The following is a 24957-nucleotide window of genomic DNA, read 5'->3' as shown; positions in this document are numbered from 1 at the left end:
CACGCTTATTCAGACGACATCTAACGGCAATAGGTTTTGTCTCCCATTTAATCTGGCGCGCGGCTTTTAAACTCAGGAACCACGGAGTAATCAGACTACCTGATTACTCCAAACTAGAACAGAGTCCACAAAACAAAATACTCATAAAGACCTCCCGATTTAGCTTCATTCGAAACATTCATACTTGCATGCGACCCACGACAACAATGAATGAAAACAAAAGCTATCACCACACTAAACAATAAACCACGAAAAAAATATCATAATTTTCGCAAACTACAAGTTTTATTCAAATACAACACATAACGTTTTTTCGTGTAGTTGTACATTTTGTTTTTCACCTATAGATGACACTAGAAATTAAAATGAACGAAGCCTACATTTACAAGACAGGTCTTCATTATAACAATTAATGAAGTTTTATAAAAAAACATTCACTTATTCAATCAATTTCAATAATAATAATAATAATAATAATAATAATAATAATAATAATAATAATAATATGAAGATTTTTTCAACAATATGAAAATTGTGTGTAGTGTTTTTATCGATTGCCACTAGGTGTGTATCGTAATGACAATCATAATTAAGATTTACACATTAATTAATACAACCCATCAGGATTTTATACCATATTTCATTAATATCAATAGGGGATTGATGACTTTACACTATTTAAATAATAATTACACAATATCCAGCTAATGCACTAATAATTTTACATCAGGTTTTTCGCCAACCAACAATATTAAAACACCACTTCGTATGTATCATTAGAGCTATATACAAAAGTTATCATGTACTTTCTTCCAGTGCATGGACTTGTGGTGTTGGTGTTGTAGAATACACTTATTCATATATACCCTGGTGTTCAAAAGATATTAGCAGACTGGTCAAGCAACACTAGATTCAAATAGCCGGCGACAGTTAAAATGTTAAAAATCTTTTTGTAAAGAACTTTGGTTTACTTTGATTTTTCACTTGCACATATTAACTGCGATGGTGGATGATGAACAAATCAAGATCGAGCCAGTGGCACTTTTAATCATTCCATTCTAAGCGTGCAAACAAACAACCAACCAAACAAATAAGTTGTTAACTAATATTAACGAGTCGTGGTAACATCATTACCAAGAGCTTGGTCATGATTTACATGAACCGTAGAACGATAGATGTGCGTTACATGTGTGAGCGTGTTTTAAGAAATATTTTTCAGAAAGATCTAGTTATGTCTTAAGGCGAAATAGCCAAACAAGGGAAATAATCGTTGATAGCACATGCCAATTTTGCTTGATGTCATGTAACCGCTCGCGACACACACAAAAAATAAACAAAACATGATCTAATCTGCTCATACTTATGACGGTACCGAAGCAAAGGCAAATCCACGGGAATCTTTGTCATTGTTGTGAACAAATGGCGTGGGACAGTCGCAGTATATATTTCGATAAGTATGTATCAATTCAGTACAGATTTCAATGTCACTCAAAAAGGAATTTTACAACACCATTCAACACTCAGGCTTATGCGCGACAAATATGTGTATAAATATATCCATGAAAATATATCCATATGAAATGGTGGAGGAGGAGGGGAACAAAGAAGGGCAACCCGGCTCATGCGTACTCTAACCTAACTACTAAGCCTAATAGCCACCCGGATTCTTGTCAGTCAAATATCATTTCGTTTTCACGGTGAACTTTCTTTTTTGGGGGGGCACATTACACGCGTTATTCAATAAGGATACAAAATATTTCTTTTTAAACTAACAATATAAATCAGTATTCTTTTCAATCAAAACAATTACCGTGCAACTCAGGTTGAATGCACACACGCACGCACGCACACGCCGATTGAAATACTATACCTAACTGCGTGCAACTTAGCTGGAAATATTCACATTAGACATTAGCATTAGTTTATTCAAAATGTTTTTTTTTGATATATTCAACTACATGAAACTTTTTATAATGTTACCCGCATTTTATAGTAACTTCGTTTATTTAGCCTACACATTGAAAGAATATCAAAGCGATCAGTACAGTTTCTTCTTGGTAAAAAATTCAAAATTTTCTATGTATGCGCGACACATACACCAAAATCTTAAATGAGTCACCTTTCCATACAACTCCTCGCATTAAATTAGAATTTATATTAGACTATATATCATTTATTTAAACAGAAACATATAGTACTCCCCTACTAGTCTTTGGCGAAAGGCATTAATATTAAAGACATCCTCAACGTTCTGGAGTCGTTTTTGCACAATATTTGTTGGACAAACTCTACATTATAACTTGAGTAACCGTAGCAGTCAAGAGATGAAATATGTTTACATAGAATTTTCAAACCAGTCTCATCTAAGCAGATTAGGAAATGTATACACCATAGTACATAGGAATAATATCAATATTATCATACAGCAATACAGGTTGGATACATTTCTCTTGACCGAACGACACATCTTTCAGTAAATCAACAAAAATCGAAGGAACACAAGTCTTAACATCTTAAAATCAGACAATTGCAACGTTTCGTTAGTTATGACAATTAGTACAGCAATGTGCCGCAAAATTCCGCTCGATTCAAAATGGCAAGTAATACGCATCTTATTACTGAAGTACTTTTTTAAAATATCAGAACCTACAATGATTGCCCATCTATTTCACGGCTGCTATACAGAATGACAGCCACGCGATTAGATGATATGTCATTTTTAGTTTCGTTATCAATGACATTACGATCAATCATCACCAGTGCATCGTGTAACATCGTCTTCAACAGTTCATTTAATTATCGAATCGCGTAAGATATCATCATGCAGATGAACAATACTTCTAAAGAATATTCTCCGCTGGTATATTGCGAACATTGACAATATTCGTAATCATACGTTCAGTCGATTTTTCAACAGTACTAGCAATGTATGTTAAAGTAATAGATGAAAACGTTAGGAGTTCTGTCATTTCTGCCTGATATGTGGGTGTATGCCTGTGTGACCTCTTTATAGTTAATTCGTTGAATCATCTGAGCTGGGAGACGTCTGAGCACAAAATGCGTCCCAAGACTCGACACTGCTCGCTCATTCGCCTTTTTTCGATCATTTCTAGCACATAAGTTAGAAATCTGCGAATTCCTTGGCACATTTCTCCGTCGATGATATACGAAGAGGTTCTTCTTCATAATCGTCAAAGTTACTAGCATCGCCCGGACCTTTACATCTAGGAATAAACGGTGCTTCCACCTAAAATAACAAGTTGAGATTATTTTACAAATTTTCCGTCAGAATCCACCTGTTTTCAATGAACATTCAAGATTCACGACTACTCACTTTTCTCTGGTAAATTGCTATCCAATCCGTGGTCGAGAACCATTTATGATTTTTTATGTCTTGTACAGCATTTTTCAGGTTACCAAATCGTTTAGTCAGATCAACTTGAAGTAGATTCCGCAGAAGATCTTTCAGGTCTGAACTGAAGTGAGATGGGAAGCGCACCTGAAAAATACAAATACCGGTTTATCCGTCATGTACCAACAACTGTGTCCATAAAACGATATATTTCATTTATGTAGTTATTTACTAACCTTTCCTGAGACAATCTTCTCATAAATCTGAATTGGTTGATCCGCAAAGAAAGGAGGATATCCCGCTGCCATTTCATAGACTAGGACACCGAGAGCCCACCAATCCACAGCTTTGTTGTAACCCTACAGCAAAATAAACATTTAAATCAGACATATTACACATTAGTAGTTGAAATGCTAATTAACCAAGCATAAATCAATATACCATACCTTGCTAAGAATAATTTCAGGGGCCAAGTACTCTGGTGTACCGCACAAAGTCCAGGTGCGTCCTTTTACCCGCTTAGCAAATCCGAAGTCAGTAACCTAAAACAGTTTTCAAAATAATTCAACAAAAATTCCAGATAGATGATATCAAACCTACTATTGTAGAATGTTCAAGCCATTAAGTTGCTTTAATAATCAAATCAAGAAACAGCAGCAAGGCACAATTTCATGATTATGGATCGCCCATAACAAACCAAGGAAGGTCATATTCCTGTTATATTAGATATCTAAATACCGGATCTATCACGAAAATGTATTTATATTTAAATTATTATAGCATCAATTTTAATAAAATCATATCTACTTTTTCTATACAATGGACAATTTCATTCAAATTTATAACCCTAATAGAGCCTTTTTATAGAACATAGTAACCGAAAGATGAAAATGGATAGATTATCTAGTACATACTTATTTTCTGTAAAATAGAACCATTTAGGGTAAATAAAGAAGAACAATAAATGAACAAGAACTACGTGTAAATAATAAGTAACTCATCGAATTAGAACATTCTACTATTTCGCAGTGATGGACAGAAATTGGTGAATGAAGAAGACAAAGACGCCAGGAGCAACACTCGCCATAATCACTGCGCATTAGATAGCAACGACGACGACGAACAGCCACTTTCACTTTTCGTTCGCAGGTAAGAAATACGAAGAGATCAAGACATGCTGAAGTCAAATATTAGCGCACACATCACAATCAATGTTACGTGATACTGTGATTATTATCTTGTTGCTAGGTAACACGGAACCCTTGTCTGCTGCAGTGCGGTAATTACTAGCTACCGAAGGTAGTCACACAGATAAATAAAATAAGCTTGACAACACAGGAGAAGCACACTACCAGAGTAAACGCGGTAACCTTTTTGCTTTCGTAGTTCTAGCAACCATCAGATCACATTCCGCGTTTTTAAACAAAAATCTAGATTCTTTTAAAAATGTGTTACGCAAAGTTTTTGCGTATGAAATTTCATCCGATTCATCCGATTAAATTATGGCATGTTGGTGTAACCTTATACACTGATCATTACGATTTCTCATCATAAAGAGCAGGAATATGACATGCACGGTTGCTGCAAGCAGACATAGACAATAATTATAGTAGTTACGAACGACGGATTGGACAATTTAAAGTTGAACGAGGCACTGATTTAGCGAACAGAGATTTTTGGCCATACATTTTGCGACGATTTGGTTAATTTCATGATGATTTCCATTTATAGTAAACGTACAAACATTCTATGATTGATTAATATGAAAACGGAAAATTGTCGGAAATTGATAAATCATAGATTATTATTGATTTTCATATATGAATAAAAATATCTCGGCATTGTTCACTGAAGTCATAGGTTCATCATCAGATCATGGTTATTTTCATCACCCGATTAAAATTAGCAGCAAATCATAACAGGTAAGTTTATTTTTTAGAATTCCAACAAATCACCTCCCAAACATTAAACCAGATTGCGTATCGGCATAAACCGTTTATCAATTTTTAAGCAAACATGCATGCATACATGAAATTGCTAAATAAATTCTTTTGCGCAGTTATTGAATATTCAGAACGACACGCCTTTCAAAATTCATCCATAACCGAATTCATTCGTGGCTGGATTGGTTAGAATAAACGTGCATGCAAGTTCTTGATCCAAGTTCCACCACCCATAAAAAGCGCTTGAAGCAGGATTAGATGTTCTCACGGTTCGGCCACCTGATTTCGTTACATTTTACCTTTAGATAGCCGTGATTATCTATCAGGAGGTTTTCTGGCTTTAAATCTCTGTATATTATATCAAAATGATGGAGGTACTCAAAAGTCAAAACAATCTGTGCTGCGTAGAACCTGGAATGTACTTCACTGTGGACAGAAGGAAAAATACAACATAGATGAAATAAGGAAAACCACTACAGATCTAGTTAGCTAGCGCGCAGTTGAGAGGGTCTAAGAAAGGTGGGCTCTACACAGGAGGACAGCCTAATAGTACCTGTGTCACACCGCATACTTACTTTAATATAACCCATGGAATCTATAAGCAAGTTCTCCGGTTTTAAGTCTCTGTATATGAGATCCAATGAGTGGAGGTATTCAAATGCCAAAACAATTTGGGCTGCATAAAACCGGGAATGAGGCTCGCTGTGGTAAAGAAAAATCGGTTAATAAATTATCAGTTAGTAGAAGTTGTAACTAACACTAGCAGCAACGGGCAGCAGCAAATCGTCATAACGGTCATTGACTGGCTGGTTAATCAAAAGAGAAAAAGGCAATAAATGTTTTTTTTATTTTTAGTAAAAACTAAAAGGCTCCTGGTGACCCATGTAGTATGAATTTCTGCTGCGAAATGTCATGATTGTTCATATGTCACAAGATGATTTAAGCACACACAAGACTGGACACTTTCACAAACTGGGATTGTGACGTATCATATTAGTTTCATACGACGAATACATGATTCTTCTCCATATATTTTTCAATATTAAGTTAATACCACTAGCCGACGAACAATCATACAATAATGACATATACAACAAAACATGTACCAAATGAACCCTGGTGGGGCTGACCTGACAACAGACCCTGCAGATAAAGCGCAACAGTAAAACATTATGTGTCACCAGAGAAGTGCATATTAACAGCTCTACAAACCAACCAACAGACCCGCATTGGTGCCGCTGCACAATTCTAGACTTACTTTCAGGTAGCCTTGATTGTCTATCAGAATATTTTCCGGTTTCAAATCTCTATATATGAGGTCTAGGGAATGCAGGTACTCGAATGCCAATGTTACTTGTGAGGCATAGAACCTGGAGTGCGACTCACTGTCGAGTCATGTACAGAAAAACATACATATATACGTCATCAACACTTGTAGAATTGGGTATTCGAAACATTCGGCCATTAATCGCTCTTTAGAAGCAAAGGCATGAAGGCTTTGCGTAATTCGATTTGAGGAGACGCCATCATCAAATTTGACTAAGACTACCACATTTTCCACTGTTCAGTTAAGGGGCTCACAAGTGTACTTTTCCACCAGACTGCTCCAAAAAATTGGCCGTGCACCCATTCACAGGAACTACTTTGTTAGCTGACACAATCATCAGTGGCAAAGATGTTTGATATTTGCGGCCGATTTTTAAAGCCGATGATCGGAATCGCTTGCGACTTCGCTCGTCTGCCCCAAGAGTACCCAGCATATTCCGTCGAACATTCAATTTTTATCAACCAATAGGATGTATTATTTATTGATAGTCTGTTCATAACCGAGCATAACAATTTGCTGGCGAATTCAATCGTCGCATTTAGGCAAAAAAATACACTCATGTTCCCCTGGGTTGCTAATTGAACCAAGTCCCCTCCCTCCCAATTTTACGAAACAATATCTTCCAACCACAGATGAAATATTTTTGAAGAATCTCGAGTTGGAAAACCTAGACATTCTCGAAAATAAGGATTAGAAATATACATCAATGTATTGAAGAAGGTTAAAAGAGTACTGGCTGAAATAAAGCAAACATCGGAAGAGATATATATGTATACAGATCATCTTCAGCTGAAAGGCAACTAATTACATAAAACACTTTGAGGAGAAAATACTGAATTCCATCGTAAATAAGGTCAAAGGCGATCAACCCAAATTTGGAAAGACAATTGGTATTATCCCAGCCCGACAAACAACATTCTTCACACAGGTTAATGACTTTTTTGTACATGATCTCAGAAATATTAGAAAAAAATCCGCTGATAAATAGCATGTGAACTCACCTAAATCTACCGATTCTTCGTAAATGTGAAAACATTTCTCCACCAGTGACAAACTCTAATACCATATATAAATTCGAGTTATCCTAAAATAGAAACGCAATACGCTTACAATCTACTTTCTGAAACCACAGCTTCTTCAACTGCTACAGTCAATCAATTAGCCCAGGTACTGTGTATGATACAGCTGTATTTAAATATGGAACTGTGTTAACTAGCAACACAACAACCACTATCACATCTATTTGAACAGCCCCTCAACCACATATCGCTACTTACTTTGAAATGATACTCTAGGTTGACCAGAAAAGGAAAAGATACTGCTTGTAATATGCGTTTCTCATTCAGCGTATGTTCAACTTGTTTCAACTTAACAACCTGTAAAAAGACGATACAATAATCATCAACAAAACCTACTGTCTGTCACACCTACTCTCCGTGCGACGTTTTGGTCCGTAATTTCGTTAATATTCGGTTTATCTACCTTTTTCATGCGTCAATTTGTTCAGTGAGGAATTTGCATTCAGAAATAAACAACAATTTTCACTTAAGTTGTTTTTGTTTTCATTTATGAGCGATAGTTTACTCAGCATACGCTCGCGTAATGCTGAAAAATCCGCTCGGAAACGTTACAGTGACGTCATCACCTGCTCATTAGCATATCAAAATACAGTAGGTGGCGCCACATGATGGGCCATAAAAGCCGTTTTTCAGCATTACGCGAGCGTATGCTAGGTAAACTATCGCTGATAGAAGAAAACACAAACAAATTTATGCCAGTTCATGATTTATTTCTGAATGCAAATTCCTTACTGAACAAATTGATGCATAATATTTACAGATCAACCGATTATTAACGAAATTACGAACCAAAACGTCGCACGAAGAGCATGTGTGACAGACAGTAGTCACCATAATGAGCCAAACTACTACGAAGGCGCTACATACCTTCTGTTTATCGAGTATTTTCATCGCATAATATTCCTTATTCTGTTTATGCTGTACCAGCATCACACGGCCAAAGGAACCCGTTCCTAAGGTTTTAATACGTTCAAATTCATCAAGGCTTGCTGTATTCTGGAAAACAAAAATGTTTGATGTATCGATCATAACCGTTTCAAATAGTATCATTCTTGAGGTATTCAAGCACTTGCCCCTTGGTCAATATAGCCAAACATTTCCTATTGACCTATACAAATGTGCATATTGCTGGTAGGTAGACTTCAGAAATTGACAGTACATACTTGATTGGTGGTATTAAAAGTTGCTTTTTAAAGCGCGTCTTTTAATGATTATATAAATCAAAACGCATCAAAAATGTTTTGTTGAAAATGACCTCATTGAAAAAAAACACGTCATGTCATACGCACCTGAGCTGGTTTACCCCATTTTTCTTCAAAATCTTCTCTGGCTTGTTGAAGGAACTGTTTGACTGGAATTCATAAAGACATTTCTTTGATAGAGAAAGATGATTATCAAAGGATTTTGGGCCCAAGGGCAACCTGTCAATGCCTTAAATGTCAATGAATGTTCACTCTGTCAATCTTAACAATTTCCATAAGGCTATTATTTTTGCTCCAAACCCCAGTCTTTTACGAGACTACGACAGCAAGCATTGTGACAAGGCTTTATTGGAGGTTGAGCAGATAAAATATATGGAGCATGCCTTCCAAATCATGGTGATGAGGGTAAGCTTGCTAACTTGTATCAACGAACACTTCGAGACACCCCAAAAAACCTTTTTGAGAACTTAAAAAGCTCACTGAAAATTAAGCAAGACCACTCTGATCTAATGACACATAATCTGCCCCGGTTGAGACGTAGGCTGATGAGGCTGTAAACACCATGTGTGTGCCATCACCTCATCCTCCAGTCCTAAGTGTCCCTGTCAGTGTCAGAGTGTCAACAAGTCAATAATAATAAGAGCATGTATATGATTGATATGGAATTGAACATCAACATGTGATCATCCATGGTGGCGTTTTAAGCATTTCGCCATGTCAAAATTATGCATTCAACCAAAATAACAAGATCACTTCTAGCCACAAACGTATCATTACTCAACTCAATTGAAGTAAATTCCCTTCACCGCTATCATACCCTCACAGCATCTATTATTTACCCCTCCAGGACTGGCAGGAGATCCACCATATTTCATCGTCAACTGTTTTTTTAAGACTGTCTTACCATTTTCAGGGTCACCCTTTTTGGCTGTAGCAGCGTTCCCCATGATGAATTCCGATGGAAGACTTTAGGTCGAATATATTGTTCGTATTCTAGGCGGGTAAAAGGTAAGCTAATCTGCGTAAATCTCCGTTAAAAAGCCAGCGATTTATATTCATCCATCAATTCAGCTTCGTGTTCTCTTATCCGTCCATTATCGGTGTCAAAAATTATTGAAATTAATCCGCGTATCTAGAAACCCTTCGCCGAGTCGGCGTATATATCTATTAACATACGGCGCAGGAGAAAATTAAAAACTATTTATTTACGATTCATTGCCCTTGCTCTAAATTCAGCGCTCAATAAACGGACAATAGGTAGAATTCAATGGGTACTATTTTTGTCAACGGTGCACTTCGTCTACGCGAGGAATTATGGGAATGCACACGAGCCAGGGAGAGGTGTACGCGCTGATAATGACGTCACGCAATACTGCTGCAAATCAACATCTACGTTTGTGCGCGCTCGGTGCGGGCTGATGCTTTACTGAATAGAGCGGACGTTTTAACCATATTTTAAAAGGATTTTTACTGCGTTGAGTTACATGGGAAAAGATATTGTCGGCGACAAAACGTGTTTTGTAAAAAAGAGATGTATAAAATAATAGAATAATTTGTTCGCCTACCAATCTAAGAACTTAGAAACTCATGTGATATTTTTCCTTGAAACATATGTATAAGCTTAGAATATTTCAAAAAAAACATCACGCGAGACGCAAGTCTCATGTCTTAATTCCAGGATTCGAACCTATGCTGAGTCTTAACTTTTCGCGGGAGTTTGCAAACGATGAGGTTTAACTACATTCCTCATCGAATGAGACAGGCGAGCTAACGTTTCGAGTCCCATTAATATGGATAACGTACGTGGGAATAAATGATTTTGGTGACCCGTTATTCCCTTTCTGATTAACGGAAAAGACAAGTTGCCGTGATATGTATGGCAAATTCACTTTTCTTCTCGTACACGATGAAGAAAATAATCTAACATCCTAGCCTAACAGTAGAAAAGACTCGGTCTAGTTAGCAGAAAAAGAAGAATATCATTTGGTTGTGGACCAAAGTCAAAATCTCTTCAATTTCTAATTTTTTGCCTTGTCCTCCTTAAATAACGAATGGAAAATTTTTTCAACACATTATTTATAGATTTACACGTTTCGCCCTATGAGTTTACGGGCCTATATGATCGGGTTTCCTGGTTTGGTCGATAGTGGTGACATTCTTGTACAGTTGTGTCATTTAAATATATATCAATAAAACTACATGTTAAATGCTCTTCAAACACATTATGTTCACATTCTAGCCCACAATATGTATATAGGCCTACTGCGTGTAAAGATATTATCGCCAGTGACCATTGCTGTTTATAGCGATTTCTGGTTTTTGAAAATTCAACGGGACATGTAACAATAGTCGTCTATGACTTGTAAAAGCTCTTTTATACAGTACCGGCGTTGCGCGTATAAATATAAATGAAATACTATTATTGCAGGGGAACTCCATTACCACGTCGTTTTGACACGGATTCTTTATTCTGACCAAATAAAATGTCCCGACATATCTTAACCAGCGTAAAGATTCATATCAAACAACACATTACGAGAACCACATCACCGTAATATACTCGTTTGTAGTCTTCTTACAGGAAGACTTCGAGCATCTTTTGACTTTTTTGAAGTTATTGTGAGTCACTATGACAACGGGAGAACATAATGTTATCCTCCAGTTTTTAAACACATCGGATTAAAAGATCAAACGGAACATTTTCACGATGATCGCCTGACGTAGTGGATTAGTGCATCGCTAGGCCTATTTTCGATATTTATCTAGAAAACGTCACTAAGTCTATGAAACAATGTTACGTGTGTATATCCGAAAGAATGTACACGTAGGGACGCCAGATATTCATTGGAATCGATGTATATTTTACGTATCTCGTATTACGTATTTTACGTATCTTACGTAAGTGTAATCGAGAGGAAAAATCTTTTTCGATACGATTAGATATTCAATCCATACCCGATTTTACCATACGATGCATACGCCCGTTACGATTAATTATTTCACGTGTACTTACAAAATTGAGTACTTTTGTCGTTACCCTTGTCTTTATCTTTACTACTCATACTGATGTTGCGTTGACGTTTACTCGTGAACTGTGACAGTGTTTATTGTGTATTGTGAATATACGTCCTCGATGTGTTCGCAATATGTACTGCAAACTACGATATTTATCTACTATATAGGCCGATTAATATCCAGAGTAATAATTGTTCCTAAATAACATATTTCCATAAACATCTGGCCGTGCGTTTTGTCAATAAAACATAAAATCCATGTAAAATTGAGTGAGGAGTATCGTCAATGAGTCTAGCGATCACCATTCGAAACCTTTGGCAACGGGTTTTGTGGAACTAGTAGGTTTTCCATATGGCCCTGTGTATATGACGATTTTCGCCCGCCGGCATATCACGCTGAAAAATTGCCACGCACCGGGAAGTTTTTCATAAAAGTTTAATATACGCTACACTTGGTGTAATAAACAGCGCGTCACTAATCACTATTCAGTAGCGCGCAAACAAACGTGTGTCCATAACAGTTCTAGAGAACGAAACTATGTAATTGATTATTAGTTCGAATGCGGGAAAGAAAAAAAATGAATGATCTTCACGATAACTGCTCATTGACTTCGACGTGAAACTCATTGGTGATGTTAGTAGAATAATCACACTCAAACGTGGAAAACAGATAATAAGATGAAAACCCGCTGTATACACAGATGAAAAGTTTTAATATTATCGAGAATTTATTCAATCAATGGTGATGTTACACATTTTTCTTTCGCACTGGACACGCTGCGAGCGGCTGACTCGGACTCCGCTACCAAAATTTGGTAACTGTAGCCGACGCCATCATTTACCAGGATCTACTAGTATACATAGATCAATTTGAACTAATTTAACTCAGTGGAAAGGTGGTGGTACACATACGCGCAACATCCAGTTCGCCAGATAAAATAACGTAAAGAAAAGCGAAAGTCTAAAAAAGCTCGTTCGTATGCAACCTGTGGCTTGTTCGGTATGGGTAACCGGGGGAACAGAAAACAAAAATAGAAAATAAATCGTCTGTGACTGGCTGTGATTTATAATTCAATAGACTACGCACGAATAATTGACTTATACGTTCCTAGCAAGATTAATGAAGTTGATTTTTAAAGAGTAGCCTTGAAATTTTTTTCCCATTATAAAAGGTAACCAATTTCCTATTACTAAAGCAGCAAAGCAACCTAGAAAACTGATATCGTACTCGGAAAACAAACTATCCAAGCAAGTGCAACGAGATCGTCTTCAAAGCTCTTGAATTATTTTGGTGAAACCCGGTCTCTTGTGATTCAATCAGTTAATTAAGAAAACATTCCATACATATTCTTTTCAGGATTACAGACATGATTCGGTTCACTGCTTTCCCTCACGCTATTGCTAATTAATACAGTATAGGATGCCTTGTTAGTTTGTATAGTTTCAACCGAAACCGGAAGATGAACTACCATCTTCGAGCTACAGCTATATACATCATGGTAGTGAACTAAAACTAGTCAAACACTATTTCAAGCTTTTGAGGGATTAGATCAAATAAAGTATAGCATGCGAAACATTTTCATCTACTTAATGATGTATTCTACAGTTACAGCATATTGGTTCGATTTCTTTAATTACTTAAATCGACATTCTTTGAGACTAAATCTAGCTGAGTTCAATGTAATTCCTTCTGCTGCAACTACTTGATTAAACGTTCATACGAGGCTTAGAAACATTGAACGCATAGAATATTTGAATTTCAATTAGAATCTCGTTTTACACCGTACTGTAGAGAAAACTAACACATTGTATCGCCATGAAGAATGTGACGTCAGAATGCACGAGTGGAACATAAACAAATAAATAAAGGTTCTGCCAGTCCGTTTCATCATTTGTGTTGTTGTATCCTGAGAACCAGATTCCACGAATCGGTATATTCATCGATTATAAACGTTTATCTTAAGTCCACCAAGCAAGCTCTTTCATAGCAATTGTTTCTAATAGTAATTGATAAAAAAAGGACTTAACTGCCGCTCTCAATGCCAAGTCTATATTTCTCATTTCCGTTTCCTGAATATTCCAATTGAAAAATTGCCGCGTTAAAGGGCAAGAATAAAACTAGCCGCATACCATATCACCCTGTACATGCTTTAAAAGGTAGCCTAGTAATTTCTTTCCAGAAAATGAAAACATTTCCTGAATTGTATCATCATCACCTCTTGCGCTCTTTATCAGCCTATAGAGCAGAGATTATGATTTTTTAAATCGGTTAGCGTTGAGGAAGTTCGTGTATCGTGATCAAGTAAAAGAATGCTAAAATCGACAGGTGCTTTATGTAAAATTGAGTTTTCTCGCTGCAACAGCAGAACCCGTAGTTCCTCCGAATCAATCACTTTGATAGACTGTTAACATGCTTTCTCAAAAATGTAGATACATGTCAACTTTTTTCTTTAAAAAAATCATAAAAACTCAACCCGCTTTCAAAGACTTATTAGACGTAGGAATCAAATTCCTCATATACTCACAGCGCCGTTCCGGAGGTCTTCTTACCACTGCCATTCCGTACGCCGGTATTGCTTATTCAAAGTTTTACTAATTTCCACACGAGGTAACTTTTTAAATCATGAAATAGCTACATAACTAAATTGAAAAACATCTGCGATAATAGTTTCCCATCAACGAACATCTCTATACTTGCACCGAGCTGTAACGCCAAAACAACACTTTATGGAGAAGGTAATAACTGTTGAGCAAGTAGATTTAACGAGAGGATAATTCCGGCGGCATAAGTACCGGGTGATTCCCGCGTTGAGGTAATGTTCGAAACTTGGATGTTATAAAGCTCTTGCTCTCTCGCTCTCGCTCTCTCAGGCCAGATACCATGTGGCAAATCAGTGTGATGGGTAGTTAGCTCGTCAGAGAGTTAAAACTGGTGCGAGAATATATACGCGATCAATCGATTTAATAGGCAATCGATCCATAAAGAATTCCGTAATGAGCTTTTAAATAATGGGTTTTTATCGAAAAAGGAACCGTTCGCATTTCAAGAGTAATTAATCTGATTCACAAAGTTTCAAACACCACATTGTTCAGCGAACTGATAGAATTAATTCTTGGAGCTTTTCTTTTTCTTCATTTTGATTGTTTTTCAAATCACCCCGGCCTTCTACTCGTTTTTTTCTAGAACCTTTTCTAAATGCCGAAAATATATAATATAATGAAGCATGTATCAACGAATGAATTGAAATTTGTGAGGAACATCGAGCGTGTTATTTTGTCGCATGCAGAATGTGTCCAGACTCATTTATCAACATAGTCCCGCACATACGTTCACTCTTTTGTGACCATTAATCTTCCTGGAAATGACTTATCATGCTTTGCTTACCAGTTGCTATGGGAATGATCAATCGCATTAGACGTCAAATTAAACGAATCAATAAAGATGAGTTTGTTTTTCATCGCTGTGCAGAAAGGGTGTCCGGTATTTAAACGTTTTCTTTTTTGGATGCTACATGCGTAACAAGGTAAGATTTCAATGCATATATGTTAGGCCTAGGATTTTGTGATTATTCACAATTTCATCGAACAATTTCTTCCAAAACGCCAAATACCTTCTTCGTCTAACTCTTCTGTCTCGTTCGTATATTCCTCATCCATAACGAGAAATCGGTCTTTTCGAACACCCGAATCTTGAGTGATTGCCAAACTAAATTGTCATATAGGATCCGTCATTATATATGTATACTAGAAGTTTATGAGATTTATGTAGGCTAATTATGTAAACCAGAATTCAGAAAATGAGATTTGAATGGGTCTATTTGAACTACGTATGTGTATGCATATTTACTTTCACCAACGTAGGTATCATTTTATAGCACGGCATTATGGGGTTATCATACCTCGCATGGAAAAAATCACCTGGCATGAAAATGCATATTGGCCTATTACGTAGAGGGATATATAATAATCAGAACCTACTCAAAAAACGAAATATATTTGCATTGCTATTTATACACACACAGTCAGTACTTCCTCAGCTAAAAAGACAATTGAATTTGTTTTTAGGCATGACTCGACCATCGCGATTGAAAGCCACGCCAGAGACAAAATGTTCCAAACCAGCGATCCAGCATTGGCAAACCGCGTACATTTACACAATGGCTCATCTACGAAATGTGAAACATCATCAGTATTTAGAATCTCTACTCAGGGACACTTGGAAAGGTAACAATTCATACGATCGTATACAGGAAGTGGTAAATGATTTCAAAAAGTTTTTTTGGCCAATTCGTTTGACATAAACATATAAACAATGATATTGATTAAGATTTTGAAAAAAGAAATGAGAATCGAGTTGTTTTTCTTTTTTCTTTTATGCGATTCAGTATCCAGTATCAGTGTTCAGACATAATGCTATCAAGTAGCTATACGATCAGCGTGAAAATGGTTAAATATACTTAATTACAATAGTTCTAATTGTAGACGTACAGTTTCCGACAGTTCATCCGTTAAACCGCAAGCGCCGGCCTTTAGTATCATTGGCAACATCAGTACAATCATCGAGCAAGAGCCATCCGGTAACATGCCGGAGGTACGTAATACTAAAGCAACCGGGACCTGCAGTTGTTTACACATTGATGGTAGTATAGTTGGTATATATTAAAACTACGTGCACATAGATGTAAGAATGTTTATCAATGATCGCAAAGGGATTCAAGAAATTAACAGAATATAGAAGGCTAATGATCAACACGATAGATCGCAGGCCCGTTCCCAATCTTCTTTTGGGGTGGGGGGCAGTCCTATTTCCAGCAAAATTGCACTATGTCTCCGTGAAAAGGGGCACTTTCCTATTGAAAAGGACAGATCTTGTACATTTTTTTCAATAACCAACTTAAACAACGTTTATATTTTCTAATGAAGTTAAATTCATATTTATCTCCGATATTCAACAACATATCTACAAGAAATCGAACACTTTTTACGGAATGATTACTTATCATTTTCTAAAAAAAAAACATGAAAATTGTATGCAAATTTCGGAAAAGTTTCTAAGGTACATTCTAAATTTAAGGGGTTCGTTCACTATCTAATCCCAAGTTTATGCACTTTTTTACGGATCCCTCTTCGCAGCTAATATCCATGAGGCCTCGGGCACCTGGTTAGTTGACGATGAAATTCTTATGTTTGAAATGTTTGAAATAAAACTGATCAGTGTTGTTTCAGGGGGAATACGACCGAAAAACAGATTGAAAGCAAAAGATTGGCATCGACGAATTTGGTTTCTCTTCAGTTCCGGGAAAATAGATCTACAATCGACAAATCTATAGGTAAGAATGCGTGCGACGAAACAACATCGAACATACAGCTTCCAAGGGATCGACGAACAGTCGAATACCACTTATCTTACGCATCTAAACAAGTCATCATAGATTATCCGCAATTTTCTTTATTAGTCGGAGAGCATCATAAAAATGTTATTTTGCACCTTTTGCTCGAGATATTTATCTCCGCATTAGCACAGTTCTAAGCGCATCGGTTCGCGAGCGATAAATCGAACTTGTGTCATCTAATCAATTTCAATTTGAGTCATCTCAAGAAAAGTTTATCCGATATTTTCTATTATGATAACCTAATAAGCCTAACATCGGTAGACAAATACTCCCACTTCTACCGAAGGTCAAGAATACGTAATGAAATTCTCATTTGACTTATGCAGGCTTTTTTTCTCTTTCAGAGAAAAGACATTCCACTAGAAAGGTGGCCTTTTTGCAGCAAGAAAAAGTGTTTCGCGTACGATCTCCGCACGAACCTTCAGACCGAAAACCTAAGGACGTTAATAAAATTGAATATTGAAATTGACCAAAGAAATTATCAGATTATAGTGTACGAATTTCCTGTTCAGGTCCGTGCCGAGCCTTTTTGAGTGGCAGTTCTATTTCATGAAAAATGGAACTTTTCACCGTGAATTGGGGGCACTTTCCGATTGAAAAAGGGATATGATTTTTTCGATAACCTGAACTTAAGCAACGATAGTTCGAATCCTTTACCGGGCTGCTATAACTTTTCCAACTACTTTTTTGAACAGTGACCCGTATCCCCCGCCCAAAAAAATCTGACTACCCGAATAAATCATTCGAGAATGGATTAATTTTCATTTTTCAAAAAAAAAACATGAAAATTATATTAAAATTATACGAAAAATATTGACCCGAATCTTTTTAAACTGACTTTTTGAAGGACTTTTCGAACTTCCCCTCGATACGGGCCTGGCCGTCGAATTCTTAAGCGGAAAATTGCCTGCTAATTTTTAAATTATATACATTGTACTCTACTAGAGTTTGTATTCAATCAACAAACGTGAACTTTCTATTTGAATAAATGATTTTTCGAACGAAATAAACTAGGCCCTGCTATGTTTTCGCTTTCACATAGATGGCGCCTGCGAGAAATTACTAAGACGTTCTAATTTGAATTTGATAATACTTTATCAATAAATAATAACTTATTGTTAATGAATAAGTGTAATAGATGCGGGATGACGTAGAATTTGGTGATTGACCGTATATAGACTGTCAATTTATGATCAAAAGATAGTATACAGGGAGGATCCAAGGGAGGGGTAGGGGTCTCGACCCCCTCACTCCGTGTTTGAAAATTTTCTGATAGCGATATCATTCATATCAACGATGAAACTAACCGCGATTCAAATCTTTATCTCGATTGCTGTTTCGGCATCTGCAAGAAATAACTGTAGTTAATGCGCAAACTTTTATGAACGCATTTTTCATTGAAATGTTGAAAAAAGATATATCTGGGAAAACACCGCGCGTGACCCTCTGCTCAAATTCGTGGATCCGCTCCTACATATGATATAGGCCTATATTCATACATCATTAAAATCGTTTGACTCGTATTCGATATTCTGCGTAACAGTTTTCAATCTCGACTTCAGTGACCACCCCATAGTGACGATTAAAGAAAGTCACGAATAACGTGACTATTATAGTGCTGCGAGCGACAGTAGCTTAATTGTGTAGGCCTATATATTTGTAAAGACGGCAAATATTGTGTGGGACTGAATGGAATGAATAAGACCACACTACGGTAAAGAAGAACAGAAATAGCTCCAGTAATATATAAGCAGCTTAGTTCACCAATACAGGTTTTATAAATTAGGGTCTCTTTTTCATACAAATTTTCTCGGGAATCGTTATTTTGTGACAGTCGCAGTTCAACCAGTTTTTAAGAAGGTTGCTTTTGTAAGTATGTCATTTTTCATATTGTACAAGACTTGGGTGGATTGGATATTTGTTTACAAGCTTAAAGCAATCTAGATTTCGCGATTTGGTACCCAATAAGCATTCTAAATTGTAACTTAACGGAACAGAGTAAACCAACTAAAGGACATATCCATTGGAATATCGTTAAGCTAAAATAATCAATTGCTCGATATATATTTTGATATAGGCCTATATAAGATTTGATGATGGTGTTATTTTGCTGCATACGCGTCGCTTAGAATTTTTCAATTTGAAAGCTTTCAATTTGTTAGCTTTCAATTTGAAATTAGCAATGAATTAGTCGTTGCAACCAACGAACCTAATTTCTTTAAAAATGATGTGTGGACGAGAAAGTCATAAGTTCCATATATTGCCTTTTGCATAACAAAAGCGCGAACATACATTATTCATAAGTTTATGACACAAATACTAAAAATATATATGAAACCAGTTTTTCAATACATGGGCGTCCATGACCCACTGACTCCATATTTTCGTACCCCACCCATACACTTAATGTATTTCGAACACCCTCGTTTGGACATTCATTTTACTGATTGAGTGTGTTTATATTTATGTATATGGGCGTTTGATTTGATTTTTGTAGGAGTTGAAAATGTTGAAAGAAATAAGAATTTTGGTTTTCGCGTTGTCTATCGCGTTGTTGTGCGAAGGCTACGAGTATGGTGCCCCTCTGGACGCGTGTGCATCGATGATACCCGTACACTTTAACAAGGCCGCCGGTACACCATATGAGCCTCAAACGACAAGTTCACCTTATACCGTAACCGTCAATCCGACATCGGGTGCTAAATCTAACATAACTTATCAGCCTAATGAGACGTTTAACAGTGAGTACAAAGCTTATCTTGTAAGAGACACGAGTTCGCTTTGATGAACAATGGAAAAAAAGAAAGCAAACTGCCATCTTTTTTGTGAGTAATAAACTCATAATATTGCCGCTTTGACGCATTTCTATCGTGTCCATCAATTTTCTTCATTTCAAAGTAACCATTGATGGCGGCAGCAAGGAAATTGAGGGAATATTCATTCAAGCGCGCCGCATAGATACCCAACACGATACTCTGCAACCGATCGGAACATTTGATACAAGCACGGCATCAAAAACTCAAAAGAGATGCTTGAGTCCATACGGGGTAAATTCAATTGTAGTTTTAGTTTTTATAAACCTTCTGAAAACTATGTGTAGACCAACAGGATATAGTTTAAGCGACTGTCTATTCTCGATTCCGTATCTCATCGATAAAATTTAAGAATGTTTGTTTCGTATAGAGTGCGTTGACCCATAGCGAAGAAATTAAAACGCACCAGATGACATTGACATGGACCGCACCCGCGACATCTGAAGGACATTTGCAGTTTTTGTGAATTATCTCTTTTTTCAAAATTTGCACACATTCAAAAATCTAAAATCTATAATCTCAGATTTTTCATCTATGTTCTATTCAGTGTAACAATTGTGGAGCACTTTGATACGTTCTGGGTAAAAATACCTTCGGATAAGATACTGTATGATCCTCAGGCCGGGCCTCTACCAACGGAACCAACTGTAAGTTTAACGGTCTATTTCAAATTCAATCCAGCTTAAACAGTTACGGTGTAAATTCACAAAACTGATTTCCAATATCATGTATAGGTTCTTTCAGTAATTTCATGATGACTCATTTCCTTTCTATACGTAGGTGATGAGTAAGACCGTGGATATAGATCTAAGTGGTTGCGGAACGACGAAAGGATGTTTTCGAAGCCCGAGTGGATGCGTCGCAGATCAATGCGAATATGTGGCAACCTACACAAATGATGCGACCGGCAATGCAATAAATTTTGAACTTGGAACCAGAGTTCCAGACGGATGGCCTTCGTCTTACATTTCTATTGGCTTCTCAGATAATAAGCACATGGTCAGTAGGTTGCTTCGGACGAAATGAAGATTTTATAATTCTCCCAGGCAGTTTCATAGGCGTAGATGATTTTAATCTTTCAGGGTACCGATAGCGTCATCTCTTGCATGTATTACAAACCTGAGAACAAGTTTATGATCGTGAACTCATACAATTATGGGACAATGAACATTCCTGTTAGTCCGGTGAGGAATGGGTTTGCATCAGATTATGATTCAGAAAATCTACGATCAATTTTTTTCATTTTTTAAATCAGGATTGTACACGCAACTAACTTGAATAATCTATCATCGAAATTTCAGGCAGATGCGGGTTTATCGGAACAGCAAGCTTCGTTACAGAATAATCGCTTACGCTGCAGCTTTAAGCGTTTAAAAGTTGTCACTCCAATGAACGATAAGATCTATAACCTTAATACTAAATGGTATCTTTTATTGGCACGAGGAAAAGCATCTAAAGGTGAGGCAATAATTATTATTCAAAATAATGTCTCAAGTAAAATCACTGTGCCTATAATATGTGAAATGGATCTTTCTTTTCAGATGGACCGTTGTTACACTCGCTTCAGTCGGGAGCAAACTACCCGGTCATTTCCGAGAAAAGAATCAACCTCACTGCTACCAGTGAGGGGAACATATTTGTCAAACCTTCAAGCAAATCTAAGAAGGTTAATCAATGAATATTTTTCAAGCCGACTGATCGTATAGGCTTTTTATCAAACCGTGCTAAGATATTTCACAGAAAAGTTTAAGTTACATTTTCTATAGGTTTGTTCCAGAAATAACAATAATCTATTTTGCAGGTGTCCGATCTAACCGTAGATACATCATCTTGTGGAAAAACGAAAGGCTGTTTTCAAAAGCCTTCAAATTGTAACTATACTGACTGCGAATATCTTGTGGCGTATAAACGATCGGGAGATTACATAGAATTCGAGATCAGCGCGAAAATACCAGCCGACAAAAACATTCAAGAACCTTACGTTTCTGTTGGTTTTTCTAGCGATATGAAAATGGTATATTTGAATTAACTTTCATTTCGAAAATGCCAAAATACTCTGTCACACATAGCCTATATACATAGCTTCTGAATTTTTTTAATAAGATAATTATTCTTTTTAGGGAGATGACTCCGTGATCAATTGTTTATTGGACAACAATACGATCAGTGTATATCAGTCTTACAATGATAGAAACCAGAATATAGCTATACCAAACGTAAGTCACCCGATACCCAGGATAGGTCTGTGCATGGACGTATGAATCTAGATTATACGTCCATGATCTATACCTGGAGTAATCATTTGATTACTCCAGTAGTTTGATAATTACTCCAAGGTCTACGTGACCATCATCAATACTGTCAACACACAACACATGGACACGATACTGCTTGATTTTTATAGCCATCGTTAGGGCTTAAAGATGCTCAAGGAATGTTCAAAGATGGAAGAATAACGTGTAAATATTCTCGAAAAATAACGGTGAACACGGCTGGTAGGAGAAAGCGGGATACCGGAACAAATAGAATATTTGACTTGGCTAAACCGTGGCATATACTTGTCGCCAGGGGATCCCAAACTGGAGGTAAATGGTGGACTCTGAATTCTGCAAATATGGATTTGAAGGGTCCCGGTACCAAGAACGAATAATATATTAAAATCTTCACGTGCTAATCAGAATTCATTGATTGATAATTACAGGAAAGATTTCAATGCATGAAACAGGACAGGGAAAGTATCCGGCAATATCGAGTACAAAAGTTAATCTAACCGAATTCAAAGTGGCAGAAACGGATGGAAAAGCCATGACTATGAAAATGTTGTTCAAAAAATGTCATGGTGAGTGGTAGGCCTATAGGGGATTTCTATAGGGTTTTCTTTATACACTTACTGATCTCACTCACTATTACTTCAGCATGTCTTATGATTTGCGCATGGGTACTGCTAGCGGGCGTCGGAATAATATTAGCTAGATTTTTCAAAGAAGAATATGGGTACTGTTGCGGTGAAAAGATATGGTTTCAGGTAAGTGTATCTGTCTTAATCTAACAAGTGGAAATAATGTGATGTACGTACATGATGAATCATTTCCTGAATTCGATCTTAAAGGTACATCGTCTGTGTATGCTTTTTGTGATGATATTGACTGTGATCGGATTTGTTTTGATATTTATTGCCGAAAAAGGTTTGGATATTGTAAGTAAAACAATCGCTTCATCAGGTAGTAAAAAAAAAAGAAAAATAGATCGACTAAATCTAAACATCTTTCTTTTATCATAGGACGATAAACTTCCAGAGAAAGCTCATCCTATACTTGGCATCACTGTGACAGGGTTGTGTCTCCTTAATGTGAATATCTTGAAAATAGATATGATCTTTTTTAGTTCGTTGCCCAAGTTTTCGCTTATGTACTTATATAACAATATTTATGTTTTAGCCAATTATGGCAATGTTTCGATGCCATCCCGAGGACAAGGGAAGACCGGTCTTTAACTGGATGCATTGGTTTGTCGGAATTGCTGCTCATTCTTTAAGTAGTAAGTAACCTTGCCTCTTCGGTGTATTATTCATAAGATATATTCGTTCGATGTATCTATGCATCTATGCTAATTTTTCAGTGGCCACAATAATGATCGGTTTGGGTCTGGACGATTTCAAAACTCCCCGTTGGATCATTTGGGTAATGGCTGGGTATATCATATTCCATGTATTGTTAACGTTCGTCTTGGATATCCACAAATGCCGAACTAAATCGAAAAGATCTTCAGGTAGGCCTGTATGAAAAGAATTTACTCGCGTGTAACGATTTTGTGTTTTAAATCCTTGTCATCAAATCACACGCATGCATATTCTATGAATGTCAACCAGTGTAGGCTAATGTTTCTTAACGTTTTATTTACTTAACAAGTCTATTTGTATTGTAGAAAAAAGTGAGGCCATGGAAATGACTGGTGCCGATAGTCAGCAACATTTGGCTGCGGAAAGTAAACCAAAAGTAGGTATTTCAAGTAAATTTTTGAATTTGAAACAGGGGTCTTGTGTTGAACGATTCCAGAGCCTATCATAATCTAATAGGCATAGAATTTTATAGGCCTTTAAAGATTTAATATTTTTTCCATTGAATATTTCAGAGGGATTTATTCAGAGTTTCGGCACTTGGAGTGTACATTGTCATTGCTGGCGGTGTGACCGTGTGTTTGATTGTTTTAGTTGCACGTGGTTAGATTGAGATTAATGATGAACCAAAATTTAGATGAAAAAATAATGATGAATAAATCATCATCACTTATCATAGTTATTTTGTTAGGTTCGTGCTCCACCCTATAGGCTACATTAAAAATCATATATACTTATAAGATGCACCAACAATACCACGTATATTCGTAATTTCTTCACTTTGTTACTCACAGGTATCGGCAATATAGCGATTAATGTCCAATGGCACTAAGATTATCAGTTGAATAGGCTACATAGGCCTAAATGTGCGGACTAAATTTGAATCATGAATGTTTTTTTGCAATGATGCAATAATTTTGCTATTTACAATAATGAATAAAGTAACTTTGTTTAGGTTTACTCACGATTTTTCATAGCTGTAATCTTATATTCTCAGCGTCTGCAAAATATACCTTCATCAAAACTATTGACCTAAAACTATTCGCCTCCTCCGTAGGCCTGGTATATCTCAAACGAAATGTTAAAAAACCATGACTCCCAGTTATGTTGCTGGGTAACTATATTAATTTCAACAATCCATAATTTCAAATTTGTTAATCATTTATTTTACTAAAAAAATAAACTCTGTTTCGGCCAAACTCTTCGACTTTTTCGCCG

The 24957-nt window shown here is 36.6% G+C and overlaps 2 protein-coding genes across 4 annotated transcripts; one reads left to right on the top strand and one right to left on the bottom strand.

The window, feature by feature from the left end:
* Positions 1-505: 505 nt before the first annotated feature.
* LOC141900563 (cAMP-dependent protein kinase catalytic subunit alpha) lies at positions 506-15602 on the bottom strand. 3 transcript variants are annotated; one of them, XM_074787517.1, is made up of 10 exons: positions 15529-15602; positions 8991-9052; positions 8569-8697; positions 7900-7998; positions 7624-7706; positions 5595-5721; positions 3799-3894; positions 3589-3711; positions 3335-3499; positions 506-3247 (listed from the first exon to the last, which is right to left on the bottom strand). In XM_074787517.1, exons 1-10 carry the CDS (start codon positions 15572-15574, stop codon positions 3122-3124), a joined length of 1056 nt encoding a protein of 351 aa, XP_074643618.1. In that variant the 5' UTR covers positions 15575-15602; the 3' UTR covers positions 506-3121. The 3 variants fall into 3 exon arrangements, with proteins under 3 accessions (XP_074643618.1, XP_074643617.1, XP_074643619.1); XM_074787516.1 differs by lacking the exon at positions 15529-15602 and adding an exon at positions 11917-12292; XM_074787518.1 differs by lacking the exon at positions 15529-15602 and adding an exon at positions 9808-10092.
* Positions 15603-19149: 3547 nt separating this feature from the next.
* Positions 19150-24825, top strand: LOC141899062 (uncharacterized). The gene is made up of 20 exons (XM_074785215.1): positions 19150-19179; positions 19808-20051; positions 20209-20357; positions 20494-20585; positions 20671-20770; positions 20904-21122; positions 21206-21307; positions 21425-21581; positions 21665-21789; positions 21925-22137; positions 22244-22339; positions 22528-22708; positions 22825-22962; positions 23039-23148; positions 23233-23319; positions 23404-23472; positions 23561-23660; positions 23742-23891; positions 24048-24118; positions 24255-24825. The coding sequence occupies exons 2-20, from the start codon at positions 19817-19819 to the stop codon at positions 24345-24347; spliced, it is 2487 nt and encodes an 828-aa protein (XP_074641316.1). The 5' UTR covers positions 19150-19179; positions 19808-19816; the 3' UTR covers positions 24348-24825.
* The last annotated feature ends 132 nt before the right edge of the window (positions 24826-24957 follow it).

Source organism: Tubulanus polymorphus, chromosome 2 (genome assembly GCF_964204645.1).
Source record: "Tubulanus polymorphus chromosome 2, tnTubPoly1.2, whole genome shotgun sequence".
In the NCBI taxonomy this organism is placed as follows: domain Eukaryota; kingdom Metazoa; phylum Nemertea; class Palaeonemertea; order Tubulaniformes; family Tubulanidae; genus Tubulanus; species Tubulanus polymorphus.
Note: the sequence above shows the minus strand (reverse complement) of the source record. Positions and strands in the feature narration are given on the sequence as shown.

Excerpts from the sequence above, each read along its gene's own strand:
- LOC141900563 (XM_074787516.1), bottom strand. The coding sequence starts at position 11,965 with ATGAGTAGTAAAGATAAAGACAAGGGTAACGACAAAAGTACTCAATTT. Across the intron at positions 9,053-11,916 it reads CGACAAAAGTACTCAATTTT|TCAAACAGTTCCTTCAACAA; the intron begins GTAAGTACACGT and ends TATGAATTCCAG. Across the intron at positions 3,248-3,334 it reads TAGCAATTTACCAGAGAAAA|GTGGAAGCACCGTTTATTCC; the intron begins GTGAGTAGTCGT and ends TTGTTATTTTAG.
- LOC141899062 (XM_074785215.1), top strand. The coding sequence starts at position 19,817 with ATGTTGAAAGAAATAAGAATTTTGGTTTTCGCGTTGTCTATCGCGTTG. Across the intron at positions 21,790-21,924 it reads CTTCAAGCAAATCTAAGAAG|GTGTCCGATCTAACCGTAGA; the intron begins GTTAATCAATGA and ends TCTATTTTGCAG. Across the intron at positions 23,473-23,560 it reads CAGGGTTGTGTCTCCTTAAT|CCAATTATGGCAATGTTTCG; the intron begins GTGAATATCTTG and ends TTTATGTTTTAG.